The sequence below is a fragment of the Scatophagus argus genome, chromosome 16 (genome assembly GCF_020382885.2).
Source record: "Scatophagus argus isolate fScaArg1 chromosome 16, fScaArg1.pri, whole genome shotgun sequence".
Classification (NCBI taxonomy): domain Eukaryota; kingdom Metazoa; phylum Chordata; class Actinopteri; family Scatophagidae; genus Scatophagus; species Scatophagus argus.
In genome coordinates, this window is record NC_058508.1 from 1,297,917 (window position 1) to 1,309,875 (window position 11,959).

At 41.1% G+C, this 11,959-nt stretch overlaps 1 protein-coding gene across 1 annotated transcript; it reads right to left on the reverse strand.

The window, feature by feature from the left end:
- Positions 1 to 2,830: 2,830 nt before the first annotated feature.
- On the reverse strand, positions 2,831 to 6,833 carry LOC124073962 (serine/threonine-protein kinase pim-1-like). The gene is made up of 8 exons (XM_046416545.1): positions 6,091 to 6,833; positions 5,526 to 5,681; positions 5,009 to 5,103; positions 4,837 to 4,881; positions 4,492 to 4,710; positions 3,700 to 3,880; positions 3,414 to 3,587; positions 2,831 to 3,304 (listed from the first exon to the last, which is right to left on the reverse strand). The coding sequence occupies exons 1-8, from the start codon at positions 6,266 to 6,268 to the stop codon at positions 3,213 to 3,215; spliced, it is 1,140 nt and encodes a 379-aa protein (XP_046272501.1). The 5' UTR covers positions 6,269 to 6,833; the 3' UTR covers positions 2,831 to 3,212.
- Positions 6,834 to 11,959: the final 5,126 nt, after the last annotated feature.

Below are 11,959 nucleotides of genomic sequence, written 5' to 3' on the forward strand. Positions count from 1 at the left end.
TGGGTTCGACAGGCAGACACCACCTCCACTTTTAAGACTAAACTTAAAACCTTTCTGTTTAGTAAAGCATATAGTTAGCACCAAATAAAGTGTGTAGGGCTGGTAGGCATAGTTTCACTCACCTCATGATATATAGCCACAGGTAGAATAGGTCTGACTAACTGTTAATCTTTAAATCTCTATCATAGCTAAGCTGCTATAGGCCTATGCTGCCGGGGGACACAAACATGATCCACCAAGCAGTTTCCCCTCCTCCTTCTCCTCTTCTATCCTCTCCCCTCGTCAGATTAACATGCAGTTCATTATTTTATGTCACTAACTGTGTGTCCAGTGCTCCTCGTAGTCTTGTGTCTCTCCCTCCCTCCCTCTCTCTCTCTCTCTCTCTCTCTGTATCTTTCTGCAGGTATCTCTCCATCCAGATCTTCAAGTTGAACTGTAGCCGGCTCTATGACCAACCCAATGTGTATTGTTGACATCTGCCTGTCATTCCTCTATGTACCGACTATGGGCGGGGTGGTTCTCCCTACGGGCCGAAATCGAACTGATAGGATAGTGATTCTCAACATCACATAAAAAAAAGAATACATGAATGTTACAGCAGTTCATTATAATTTTCATTACTATAATTTTCTTATAACTTGTGAAATGTTAAAATCATATTGAGGTGGTAGCAAATAGTGAAACTAAACAGTTGAGATTTTGTTTTGCTTATCTTTTTAGTAATGTCATTTCTCATGTTGTTAATTGCTTTCCTGCCTGTACAACATCCATTGCACGTCTGCCCGTCCTGGGTGAGGGATCCCTCCTCTGTTGCTCACCCTGAGGTTTCTTCCATTTTTTCCTGTTAAAGGTTTTTCTGGGAGTTTTTCCTTAGTCGATGTGAGGGTCGAAGGGCAGAGGATGTTGCTGATGTTATGTTAAGCCCTTTGAGACAAACTGCTTGTAAAAATGGGCTGTACAAATAAAGTTGACTTGACTTGACTTGACATGATTCTCAAACAGATTCAATTTTATTTTTTACGGTCACAATACAATTCCATTTTCAATTTAAACTTCACCTAGTTAACTGGAGTCAGCCGAGGGCTCTAAACTAGGCCCCCTTCTGTTTGTGCTAGATTTCCAATGTAGATCACACTAGGGTTTGTACATGTGCAATCACTGTCTAAATTAATAAAAAAAAAAAATCCTTAAAAAGTCTTTGATAAAAAATTGGGAACTTGAGACCTTAAATTGTCTTAAATTTGGCAAAATTTGGCTGGAAGTCACGACTGTGATGCTCTGTGAGCCTGTAGGTCTGTTTTTTTTTTTTTTTTTTTTAGCAACAGAGCATGGAGAAGCATAAATTGAGCTAAAATGCTAAAACAGTCAGTTAACAGACACTCGTCCAGGTAGAGTAGCCAATTAACCCAATGTGCATGTTTTTGGTATTGTGGGAGGAAGCCAGAGTACCCAGAGAAAACCCACGCAGGCACAGGGAGAACATGCAAACTCCACATAGAAGGGCCCAGACCGGGATTCGAACCTGGAACCCTCTTACTATGAGGTGACAGTGCTAACCACTGCACCACCGGCCTGCTTCCGTGATTTATTAATCATGGTTAACAAATTTTAATCGTTTAATCGTCAACAACAAATCGTTATACTTTGCTAGATCATAAAACAAATGTTTACATGCTTTCTTTAGCTTACTTATTCACCTCATGATGGTTTATAAACTGAAATAAACATTTTTTTTTGCAATGATATAAAGTCAGCTCCAAGAAAATGGGTCACTGGAATGAGCTGGAATTATTCCATCATTACTTATACTTGCTCCAAAATATTAAGGCACTCAAAACAACTGAGCTATTACAACAGCAATTCATTTCTGAGTGAGGTTTTTTTCATGAGTCCAACTGTTTTTCCAAGCTGAAGTTATGTTACTTCTTTTATCAAGATATACTGTTAGGTTTTATAGTGAAACAGGTCAGGAAAAGGAGTAAATTACTTCCGTCTTGGAAGAGAACGCATATAAAAATGCTAAAACTTTCTTTTCATTCAGAGACCATATTTGTTAAAAAGTGAGCACCAGCAGAAAAATAGTCACAAATAACTATTAAAATTTGTAATTACTTAATGATTACTTAAAATCCCTACACAGCCTTTTTACTGCCCCGAAAAGCCTCTAATCACTTTTGCTTTTCAAGAATGAGTGACTGGGACCTTGCTGTGGAGGCATCATTAAATGAGAGTTGCTTTCCTTTGCAACAAGTCATTTTCTTTTGGTTGGATATTGCGACTTGTGCAAGACAGGGATTGGCAGAAACTCATCCAAGTCATGAGAGAAAGACACCTCAGGATTGAAGGTTCTCGGTTCTGTTCTGTTCTCGGCAGTGTCTGCATGTATTACCTTCAGCATTTTGCATGTAATGGTGCAGTGTGGTTGGCCCATGGATTTCTCTGATATATATGGACATTTTATAGAAGACCGAAATATACTGTACTTCATCAGACTGCTCACTTTCAACAGTTTCAGGGTGGTACCATTGGTATGCAGGGTCTGTGATAGCAATTTGGAAAAAAGAGCTGTTTGTGTAAATAGGAAGAAAGTAATATATATATGATGCCATGGGTTTTAAAAAAACATTTTAAAAACTTTTATTCATTATGCCAACATGAGTGAAGCATAAAGCAATGTAAAGTCATAAGCAGAGAGCACACTTCATCATTTTAGGTCTTGTCCATTCATTTAGACAAGCCTGTTTTATCTGATAGGATTATTGTTCTGCAATCAGTCTCAGAAACTGCAACAGTCTAAGTTGTTTCTTTTTTATTCTTATATTATATATATTATATTATTTTATATTATCACAAAATGACCAGTTGATAGATTAGTATCCATTTTTTTTTCCTTATGATGTGATATGGCTTTCGCCATAAGCACAAATCATAAGCAGCTCCTGACCCGGCCCAAGCTCTCTAAGAAGACGAGGAAAAACTCCCCAAAACCTTGAGGCCAGATGAAAAATGGGAAGAAACCTCGGGAAAGGCAATTCAAAGAGAGATCCTCCTCTCCGCGGACGGCCGGGGGGCCTAAAGGAACTGTAGTTGGTCTAACCGGAGCACCCGGAGAAAACCTGACGGTCCTGGTGAAGAAAAACTAGAACAGAATTAGTTCTTGTATTGTGAATGTATTGTATTGGCATGAACTCGTGTGTGAGTGTAGTGTTGGTTTATCTGAGCCATGGGTGAAGCTGGAGCTCCTTCAGGGTAGGTCGCAGCATGTAGGATGTGTTTAAACACTTCTGTAAGAAATCCTGGCAATCTGGAGGGAAAGAAAGATGAGAAAGTTGGAGCTGACAGCCACAGTGATTCCTCAGGAGGTGAATGGAAATGAACAGCTCTGTGTTTGCATATGAGTACGTTTTTCTTACCTCTGGACAGCTCATCGCTGATTGGCAGCTCATGTTTGAGGAAACTTGTGGTATCAAATCGGACTGTTCTGTGGAGCAGCTCATATAAGACCACTCCCATCTGCCACACTGTGGTGGGGCCGGGCCTGTAGGTATAATGACTGTACCACTCCGGAGGGACGTGTTGGGGGGTACCTACAATACACACAAGTGATAATAATTGAGGATGAAAAGCGTCTTTCTTTAAACATTAAAGTCACAGGCAGGTAAATTAGTGAGAGGCAGAAGAAAAAGCCAGATGGCTTACCACAGAAGACACGGTAAACTGATGTTTTCTTGAAGAAACAGCTCAGTCCAAAGTCAATGACACGAACACGCGGCACATCTGAGCTGGTCTCAATCAGGATGTTTTCCGGTTTGATATCCCGATGAAAGATGCGCTTATCCTCCAGTTCATTTGCAGCATCAACCAACTGTTTAAGTATGATCTGGAAGAGAGGGACACAAATAGAAAAGTGAGGGATCGGAGTGGGGAGACGGACTGTGAGGAGGTTCAACAGTTTGTGTCATGGCTGTGGGGTTTGGGTTAACTTTGGCTTAACTGCTGTGATTCAAAGCTGACAACAAACAACAGCAGGACAAAACTTTTGATCAGCAACATTTCAAACCCACAGACACCCAAAAAATGTCCATCAGAGATGGTCATAATTTCAGTTTGTTTTGTCATCCAAACCAGATTGCTCCCAACCTGTCTGAGAGCCTACACAGGTTGCTTCTTACTCCATCAGAGACATGGAGCCTCCTACAACATAAAGCTGTAAGAACATGTAGGACTTTGGTTTTAGGTTCTTCCTTGTGTTTCCACTGTGGAAAACCAGAATATTTTCCACAGACGTGATGGAAAAGGTGACATGGTTTTAGATACCGAGACAAATGGGCAGCACAGTCCGCTGTGGCACAAAGAGGTGCTAATAAGAAACACAAGGAGAACCTGTGGCAATAGCTATATGTTACAGTATGTTACAGGTAAGTCACAAGTCATTAAGTTCTTGTTTGAAACACACACACACACACACACATACACGCTCGAGCAGCTTACCTTTGCCTTGTCCTCCTGTAAGTGGCCTCTGTTTGTCCTGATGTAATTTAAAAGGTCCATACATGGCATTGGTCTTTCCAGCACCAGGATGAGCTCCTGGTCCAGATCATACCAGTCCAGGAGTGACACGGGTGCTGATTCCTCCATTAATCCAGTTCTTCCAGCTTGGAGTTTTAACATCACAGCCACCTCAGCTGAGAGTTCTTTCCCATTTCGTCTCTGAAACGTTGAAGCAAAAACAGTGTAAGAGAAGGAGAAGCTCCACAGGTTTAGAGAAAAGCGTGATTCATCAAACACACATTCACTGGGCTGAGTGCAGCGTCCTGTTTGGTGTTGCTCACTTACCTCTTTGCACAACACTTTGTCTTTTGCTATGTGTTTGATGGCAACCTACAAGACACAAATGGCACTTTGGTTAGCACTTCCTGATCAGACTGTGTGTGTGTACATATGAGTGAGTGTGTGTATGAGTGAATGTGTGTAAATGTATGTTTCACAATGTGTGTATCATACTCACAGGTAAATGATCTTCTTTGCGGTAGCCAGCAAACACACATCCACAGCCTCCTTCACCGAGATGATTCTCCTGCTGGTATTTGGCCTCAAATTCAGCTAAACAGACAAACACATGTTTTGTTTAGTTGCCAGGAGCATCAGTTACACATTAAAAAAGCTCTAAAATTAATCCTTTCTAGAGTGATTCTGAAAAAGATGGGCCGCCGTGTGGAACAAAGGAAACAAAATGTGACAACTTGCTCATCCTTTCTGGCATATACTCCACTGAAAACAGTTTGAAAACTAGATATTTATGAGCAGTGACTTTTGTGCATACATGTTTATAATGAATTTGATGCCAGGAGCACAGTTCAAACATGCTGCTATAGGGGCTACAAAAGGCTGGGGCAAAAACTCAAAACCACCTGTACATAACATTACACTGTGTTTCCAAATCAGGGCATCAGTGTGACCATTAATGTGACTGTTTTGTGTTGCACATTAACATGAAGTCAAAGCTTATGTTAATTACTACTTACCTCTTCGGGAATCTATCAAATCCTTCATGGTTGGCCGGCCCTTCCTTCTCTTTGCGCAGGGTTCTTCTTCATCAGCGGCAGCCTTCCTCTTTCCAGTCCTCTTGCTCACATCCTCCACTGTTGTACCGCACCTACTGGACTGTGTGCTGCTGCTCCCTTCAAAGGACAAGAGAAAAAGAGGACCACCAGGTTAATGACCAGTCACTAATGGAGAAAATAAGTCCATCTTTGTCATTCAGTGACTTCCAAAATAACAAACTAATTTTCTTTTCCAACATCTCTTAGTTAAAGAAATATTTCGTCATTTCGGGAAATACGCATCCCAACGCATGCTCGAGCTGTTATTAGGTTAGCATAAAGACTCCTGAGGCAAAGGGAAAACAGTTCGCCTGCTCCCTTCCAAACTGAAAATAGCCGCATCAAAACCCTCTAAAGCTGAGACATTAAAAATCATTTTTCATTATGGTCTCATGGTCTTTCTCTGTGAATGTAGGTTTGGTTTTGTTTGTTCAGGTTTGACATTTAACTAATGATGTTGAACGCTAACTTCACATGATTCGCTTACCATTGCCAGTGTCCGCAGACGAGGCCGATCCTGATTCCTTCTCAGCCTGGTTGTAGTTCAGTCTTCTCCTCTTTGTCTTTGAGAGTCCATCTTCACCTTCTCTGACTTTTCTCTTCAAGTTCTTCTTGAGCGATTCCTTCTTAGTGTCGCTCAGGGGTTCAGAGTTGTTATTTGACATGATGATATTACAGAAATTTCAAATCTGATAACTTCCAGTAACAAGTGAATGTGGATCCAACACGTGTGTGCGTGTGTGAGCTCTCTCAGGGATCAAAGGAACGTGTTCTAGCAAACAGAACCCGGAATGTGCTTTGATGATATGAACTGGCTGGTGTTCCAGAATATGCAAATTAGAGTGTACAGTAACTTGTATGAGAGATGTCAAGGTAAATTATCATTATTATTGTTTTCATATTTCTTTAGTTTTACCCCCCCAAAAAACGTAGCCAATGAGTTTCCATGAGTTTTAGGTCACTCACGAGAGGTGCAAAAACTCCAAGGTTTTCCATATCCAAAGTGTCATACATCATCTGAACTGCACAGAAGGGCCATCTGAGTAGAGTGGAGGGCTGAGTCGTTCTTAACTGGCCAGTTAGCTAACGCCCAATAAACCACACATTCTTTGTGCAATTTTTGGGTTATGATAGTGAAAACGACTGATCTGTAAGGTCAATGATATCCTGTGGTGCCTTCTGTGATGCACGGAGAATAGTTTGCATTTTCAAATAGACTGCAGCCAGATTGTGTCGTAACCGCTCTGTTAATCCTTCAGTGTTACTGAGACAGTTTCACTTTTTCTGAAAGCTGCACTGAATCAAGTTCGAAGTCATCATGTCTAAGTCGTTTTGCACTACTTGGTCACTGTATGTGAGGACGCAGAGCAGTGACATGCTTCTCTGTAGCACAGGTGCACCACAGGAAACAGTTTTGGCTCATTTTCTGTTCACTCTCTATACTTTGGGTACAACACTCCAACCTGCCACCAGGGTAACGACCTCCACATCAACGTTGGTAAAACCAAGGAGCTGGTGGTGGAGTTCAGCAGACGCCAACACACCCCACCCGCACTGGTGAACATCCAGGGAACAGACATCGGGAGAGTCACCTCCTACAAGGGTGTTCACCTCAACAAAAAGAGCCAAAACAGACTCTTCCTTCTCAGGAGGCTGAGAGCCTTTGGAATACAGGGTCCACTCCTCACGAGCTTCAACGACTCTGTGGTGGCATCAGCCATTTTTTATGGTGTGGTCTGCTGAGCAGGCAGCATCTCTGCCCGGGACAAAAAAAGGGTGGACAAACTGGTGAGGAGGGCCAAAAAAAAGTTGTGTCGTATCTGCCAAGGCCCACAGCTTACAGAAAGAATGGACAGTGGAAAAGTGACAGAAGGTTGTCTGTAGAGGACATCCTGGGCTTTCCAGTGATATGTCATGTGATGGGTTTGCATGAAGGGAACTTTACTTTTTTTCTTTATCAAGATGGCCGCCATACCAACAACCACATTTTATGGAAAGAGGAGAGGTAAGTCAAATATTCTTTATCTGTTGATATTTTTTCCATGATAATTATATATATTCTTGTTTATTGACATATCAGTAACAATATTTTTACATCTGAAAACAGTTTTATTGTTTCTGTTTTGAAATAACAGTAATTTAATGAATGTCAATTGTAGTGGACACCAGGATCATTTTAATGTATTTAATGACTGCACATTGTTGAGAAAAAAGTGAAGCAGAGAGGATTCTATACGGGAAAATAGAGTGAGATTCAGATTTGGAGCTGCCAGATGAGGAAAAGGATGAGGATGAGTATCAGCCTGTGATAGGGGAAGATGGGGATGAAGAGGGAGAGGAAGAAAATGCAGGAGACAGAGTCAGAGAGAGACCAGGAAAGTCATCGTGCTCTGTGGGCCAGGACTAACTTGTATGTTTTAATTGGTTTCAGCCGATTGTATTCAATCTTATTGTCATTTTTAGAGTTTTGTAATATTTGTACTATGTGTAACTGCTGTTAAATATATGTAAGTTTTCTATATGCTCATGATTTTGGTCAATAGGGAGTAATATCACATCCATGACAATGAAATTACTGCATTAATCCAAATTGATGTGTAAAAAATTTAACTGGTACTCCTTTTATTAACTTGAATTTATTTGTGTTTTTTTTTCTTCATCCATCATAATAGATTCACACCTGTGCTACCTGGGTTTCCTGCCTTTCAACATGACTGCTAAAATATGCAGAGGAAAAAGAAATGCAGAACTGCTTATGTTCTTATGTCTTATTCTATAGTTCACTGTTGAGTTAAATACAATTGGTTTTTTGTCCTTGCGAGCTACAAGCAACAAGCAACAGAAAAGTGATACAGAATTTTACTGTTTTTGATCAAAGTAAATGTGTTCTTTGGTTAATATCACTCTAAAGACATAATCTGTTCATTTTTTATATTCTGAATTCACTTCTATTTTCACACGGAAATCGTCCTGTTGTACTCCACAGTGGACATGATGTGAAATTAAAATGCTAAATATATTCAAAAAAATCAAAATTGTATGATGTTTTTTTTTAGGTCCAAATAGATAGGAAATCACACAAAAAAAGAAACTGTAAGACACTTTTTTTTCTTCAGTTCTCAGGAGGAGATGCACTGGGCTGTACTGTATGTGTGGCTACTTTGTGGTTATGTGGGCTCTTTCTAGTAGATAGGCTTGTGCTACATATCACATCTTATATGCAGCTTTGATTTCGTATTTGTTCATTTCAGTTCATTTGTGTGGGGTGGATGAATTTGTGCAGGTAATTTTGAACTCTGCTGGCTGAGGGGAGCAAAGAATGGCCTCCAGAAACTTTTTGAGCAAGAGTTGTTCAAGGTCAAGGTCAAGGAGATTTTTTTTTATTGTCATTACAACCGTGTGTGTAGTGCATACAGCCATGACACAACGTTCCTCCAGGATACTACATGGTGCTTAAAAAAGGAGTACAAATATTGAGTATAGAGATAAAAAAAAAGCATGAGTCCGAAATACAACAGTACAATAAAAGTATAGACAACAAGACAATAAACGCACTGTGATGAATTCTGAACTGAAGTCTATGAACAGCATTAGCACATATGTCCTTATTGTCCAGGTGGGTGACGGGCAGATGGAGGGTGGTGGCAAAGCCATCGTCTGTAGAGCAGTTGGGACGATATGCAAACTGCAGCGGGTCCAGTGAGGCCGGCAACAGGGTCTTGATGTGACTCATAACAAGCGTCTCGAAGCACTTTTATATTTGTATGTATATTTGTATATGTGACCAGTTCATAGAATGACAGGACACGAAAAATTATTTAGTTGTGGTTCTTTAATACCCCGACTGTCTTCGAACAAGAACAGCATTAACTTACCGGTAGTTAAATTTTGGGGTACATGGCTGTCAGAACATGATAAAACAAACCAAAGTAGACAAAACAAAACAGACAACAGTAGTGGCCAAATCCTCTCCTATATGAACAGGAAATAAACATACATGAACACATTTCTAGCCACTTTTCACATTGTCACTGACATTTTTTGTCATACACGTCAGGTTTTAACATGCATATGCAAAACATATAATTTTTAAACCCAAATCCACTCATACTGTAACCAGAACACAGTAAATGTGTGCACTTACTCCTAACCTGTAGCTTGAGAGCCCTGTCCCTCTCTCGGACGTAGCACACACACAGCTCCCTATCTCCCCTCTACATGGGTAACAACACACGATATGATAAACAATTTATTATTATTTAACACTGTAAATATCTTAATGACGATTTCATTAAACTATCTATAGGGACTTACGCTGACGCGGGACAATCGGGGTCTGCTCCCAGCGCAACGTAGACTAAATACACACCTCGACCGACGTGAAACAGGAGCAAAGTCACATATGTGCTCAGTTGGCTCACCGCACTCCTATCGTCCAACGCCACCAAACACACTCCCAGCGGAACACGGCTATCTGGTTCTCCTTGCACACATGCGATAAACACACACATTCGCCATTGCTTGTGTGGCGGCGCGAGGGCGAGACCTCCGCGTGCTAGAGAAAAGGGGCTATGGAAATCGACACCAGTTCCCAGACAACGCCACCCTGGCAGTTTCACCCAGGGAATTCTTTGCGTCCTGCCACAATCGTGCTCGGAAGACGACTGTTTGCACGTACATAGGTCTCATGTGATCTCCGTGCCCTCGCGAGATTCTCAGTCCGGCTGGCCCCACAGCGACGTCACGCGTTACAACAGGACACTAATAAAAAAAAACATAGTAATCCCTATCCACTTGGTTACATATATTTAGATTGTTACGAGTGCTGTGCTTATCCGTCATTATTTGACTCATGGTTCAACTGTTCACAATTCATAGAAACATTGGTGTCTGGTCAAATAGTGACAATTATGTAAGCCCCCTGTTCAATGAATTTTGTGCAAATACTCAAAGTATGGATTTGAATCTTTTCCTGTGTTTTGTGTTCAGCCTCTGATTGTGAAGGAAAAGGCAGAGAACCTCATACACCAACCATTATTTGGTTTAGTGTAATAGATTATCAGCACTGGCCAACTACATGGGCATTTCACAAAGGACTTCAAATTTATGCAAAGTAAATGAGTCTAGCCAAGGATTTATTCAACACATGTCAAAAAGGAAAACAAGCTGAGCATGTCAAAATATTCAGTCTCTTTAACTAAAGGGAAGAACTTGTGCAGTTCTACTGGGAACAGGAATGAGTGCAGACAACAATCATACTGACTCCAAGCAATACCTGAACCTTGGAGACAGATATTCATTTAGTGTTTAAAGATTTAGGTAGTAGATTAATGGTCGTTCATTAAATATTCTTTTTGAGTTGAGCAAAAAGAAACTCTCCAGCCATGTGGCTCTATGGCTCCTATACATTACCTTCTCTCTACTCTCAGGGTTTCTATTCTCTGCACCCAAGAGGAAGAAACTTGCTCTAAAATCACTCCTTTTTTTCCCTGCTAATCAGCAAAAGAAACTGCAAGGTTCTGAATCAAATTATTTTGATCATCTGGACAACCCACCCTATTCACCATAACATGAAAAGATGAACTCAAAGGATTTCTACAGTCTCATCTAGGTGGGTGCAGTAACACAGAACTCCAAGAGCTCATGTGCACAAAACAGAATGACAATGAGACACCACAACAGTTCTTGTAGCGAGTTATCGGCCTCAAACAAAAGATTTTGTTCGCTTCCAAATACACTGACAAAGATGTGAAATACAATACAAGCACAGTTCAAGACATTTTTCTCCACACAATATATCAGGGTCTTGGCCACAAGCATGATGACATACGTCGAGAGCTGAAACCCCTGCTCTCAGACAGCAACGCGTCTGATGAGACAATCCTAAAACAAATGATGAAGATAACAACCACTGAGAACAAGAGACAAAGACGTCTGGGGACAGTTGTGCGTCAGAAATATGTAAATATACATAGCACACAACTTGAAGCCACCGCAGCACAAGACAAGAGAACCAAAGTTGATGTGGAACCAGTCCCTGCCACGGGACAAGCAGTGACTGGGCCTCCCTCACAGTCCCAACTGAGCCCACCCCACACTGCTGAGTGTGACATGTGTGACTCTAACATCAAAAAGACTCAGTGAGCTGTAATGAAACAAAAGCAGAAAGACACCTATGAGCAAACATTTGCCCAATCCCCTCTTTCCCTGCCTGACAAGGAAGAGCTAGAGGTCCATGCCGTGAATGGAGACATTCCTCCTTTTGATGGCTGGGTCCTCATCACAGTCAGCTTGAGTGGAAATGGCAGCTTCAGTGAATCCATAACAGTACCTTTCCTTGTCTGCAGTGTTCCACT

What these genes read in the sequence shown, in the direction of transcription:
- LOC124073962 (XM_046416545.1), bottom strand. Translation starts at nt 6,268, where the DNA reads ATGTCAAATAACAACTCTGAACCCCTGAGCGACACTAAGAAGGAATCG. An exon ending in GCAAAGAAGATCATTTACCT is followed by an intron (nt 4,882 to 5,008) that starts GTGAGTATGATA and finishes TGTGTCTTGTAG; the next exon opens with GTTGCCATCAAACACATAGC. An exon ending in AGTTTACCGTGTCTTCTGTG is followed by an intron (nt 3,588 to 3,699) that starts GTAAGCCATCTG and finishes TGTGTATTGTAG; the next exon opens with GTACCCCCCAACACGTCCCT.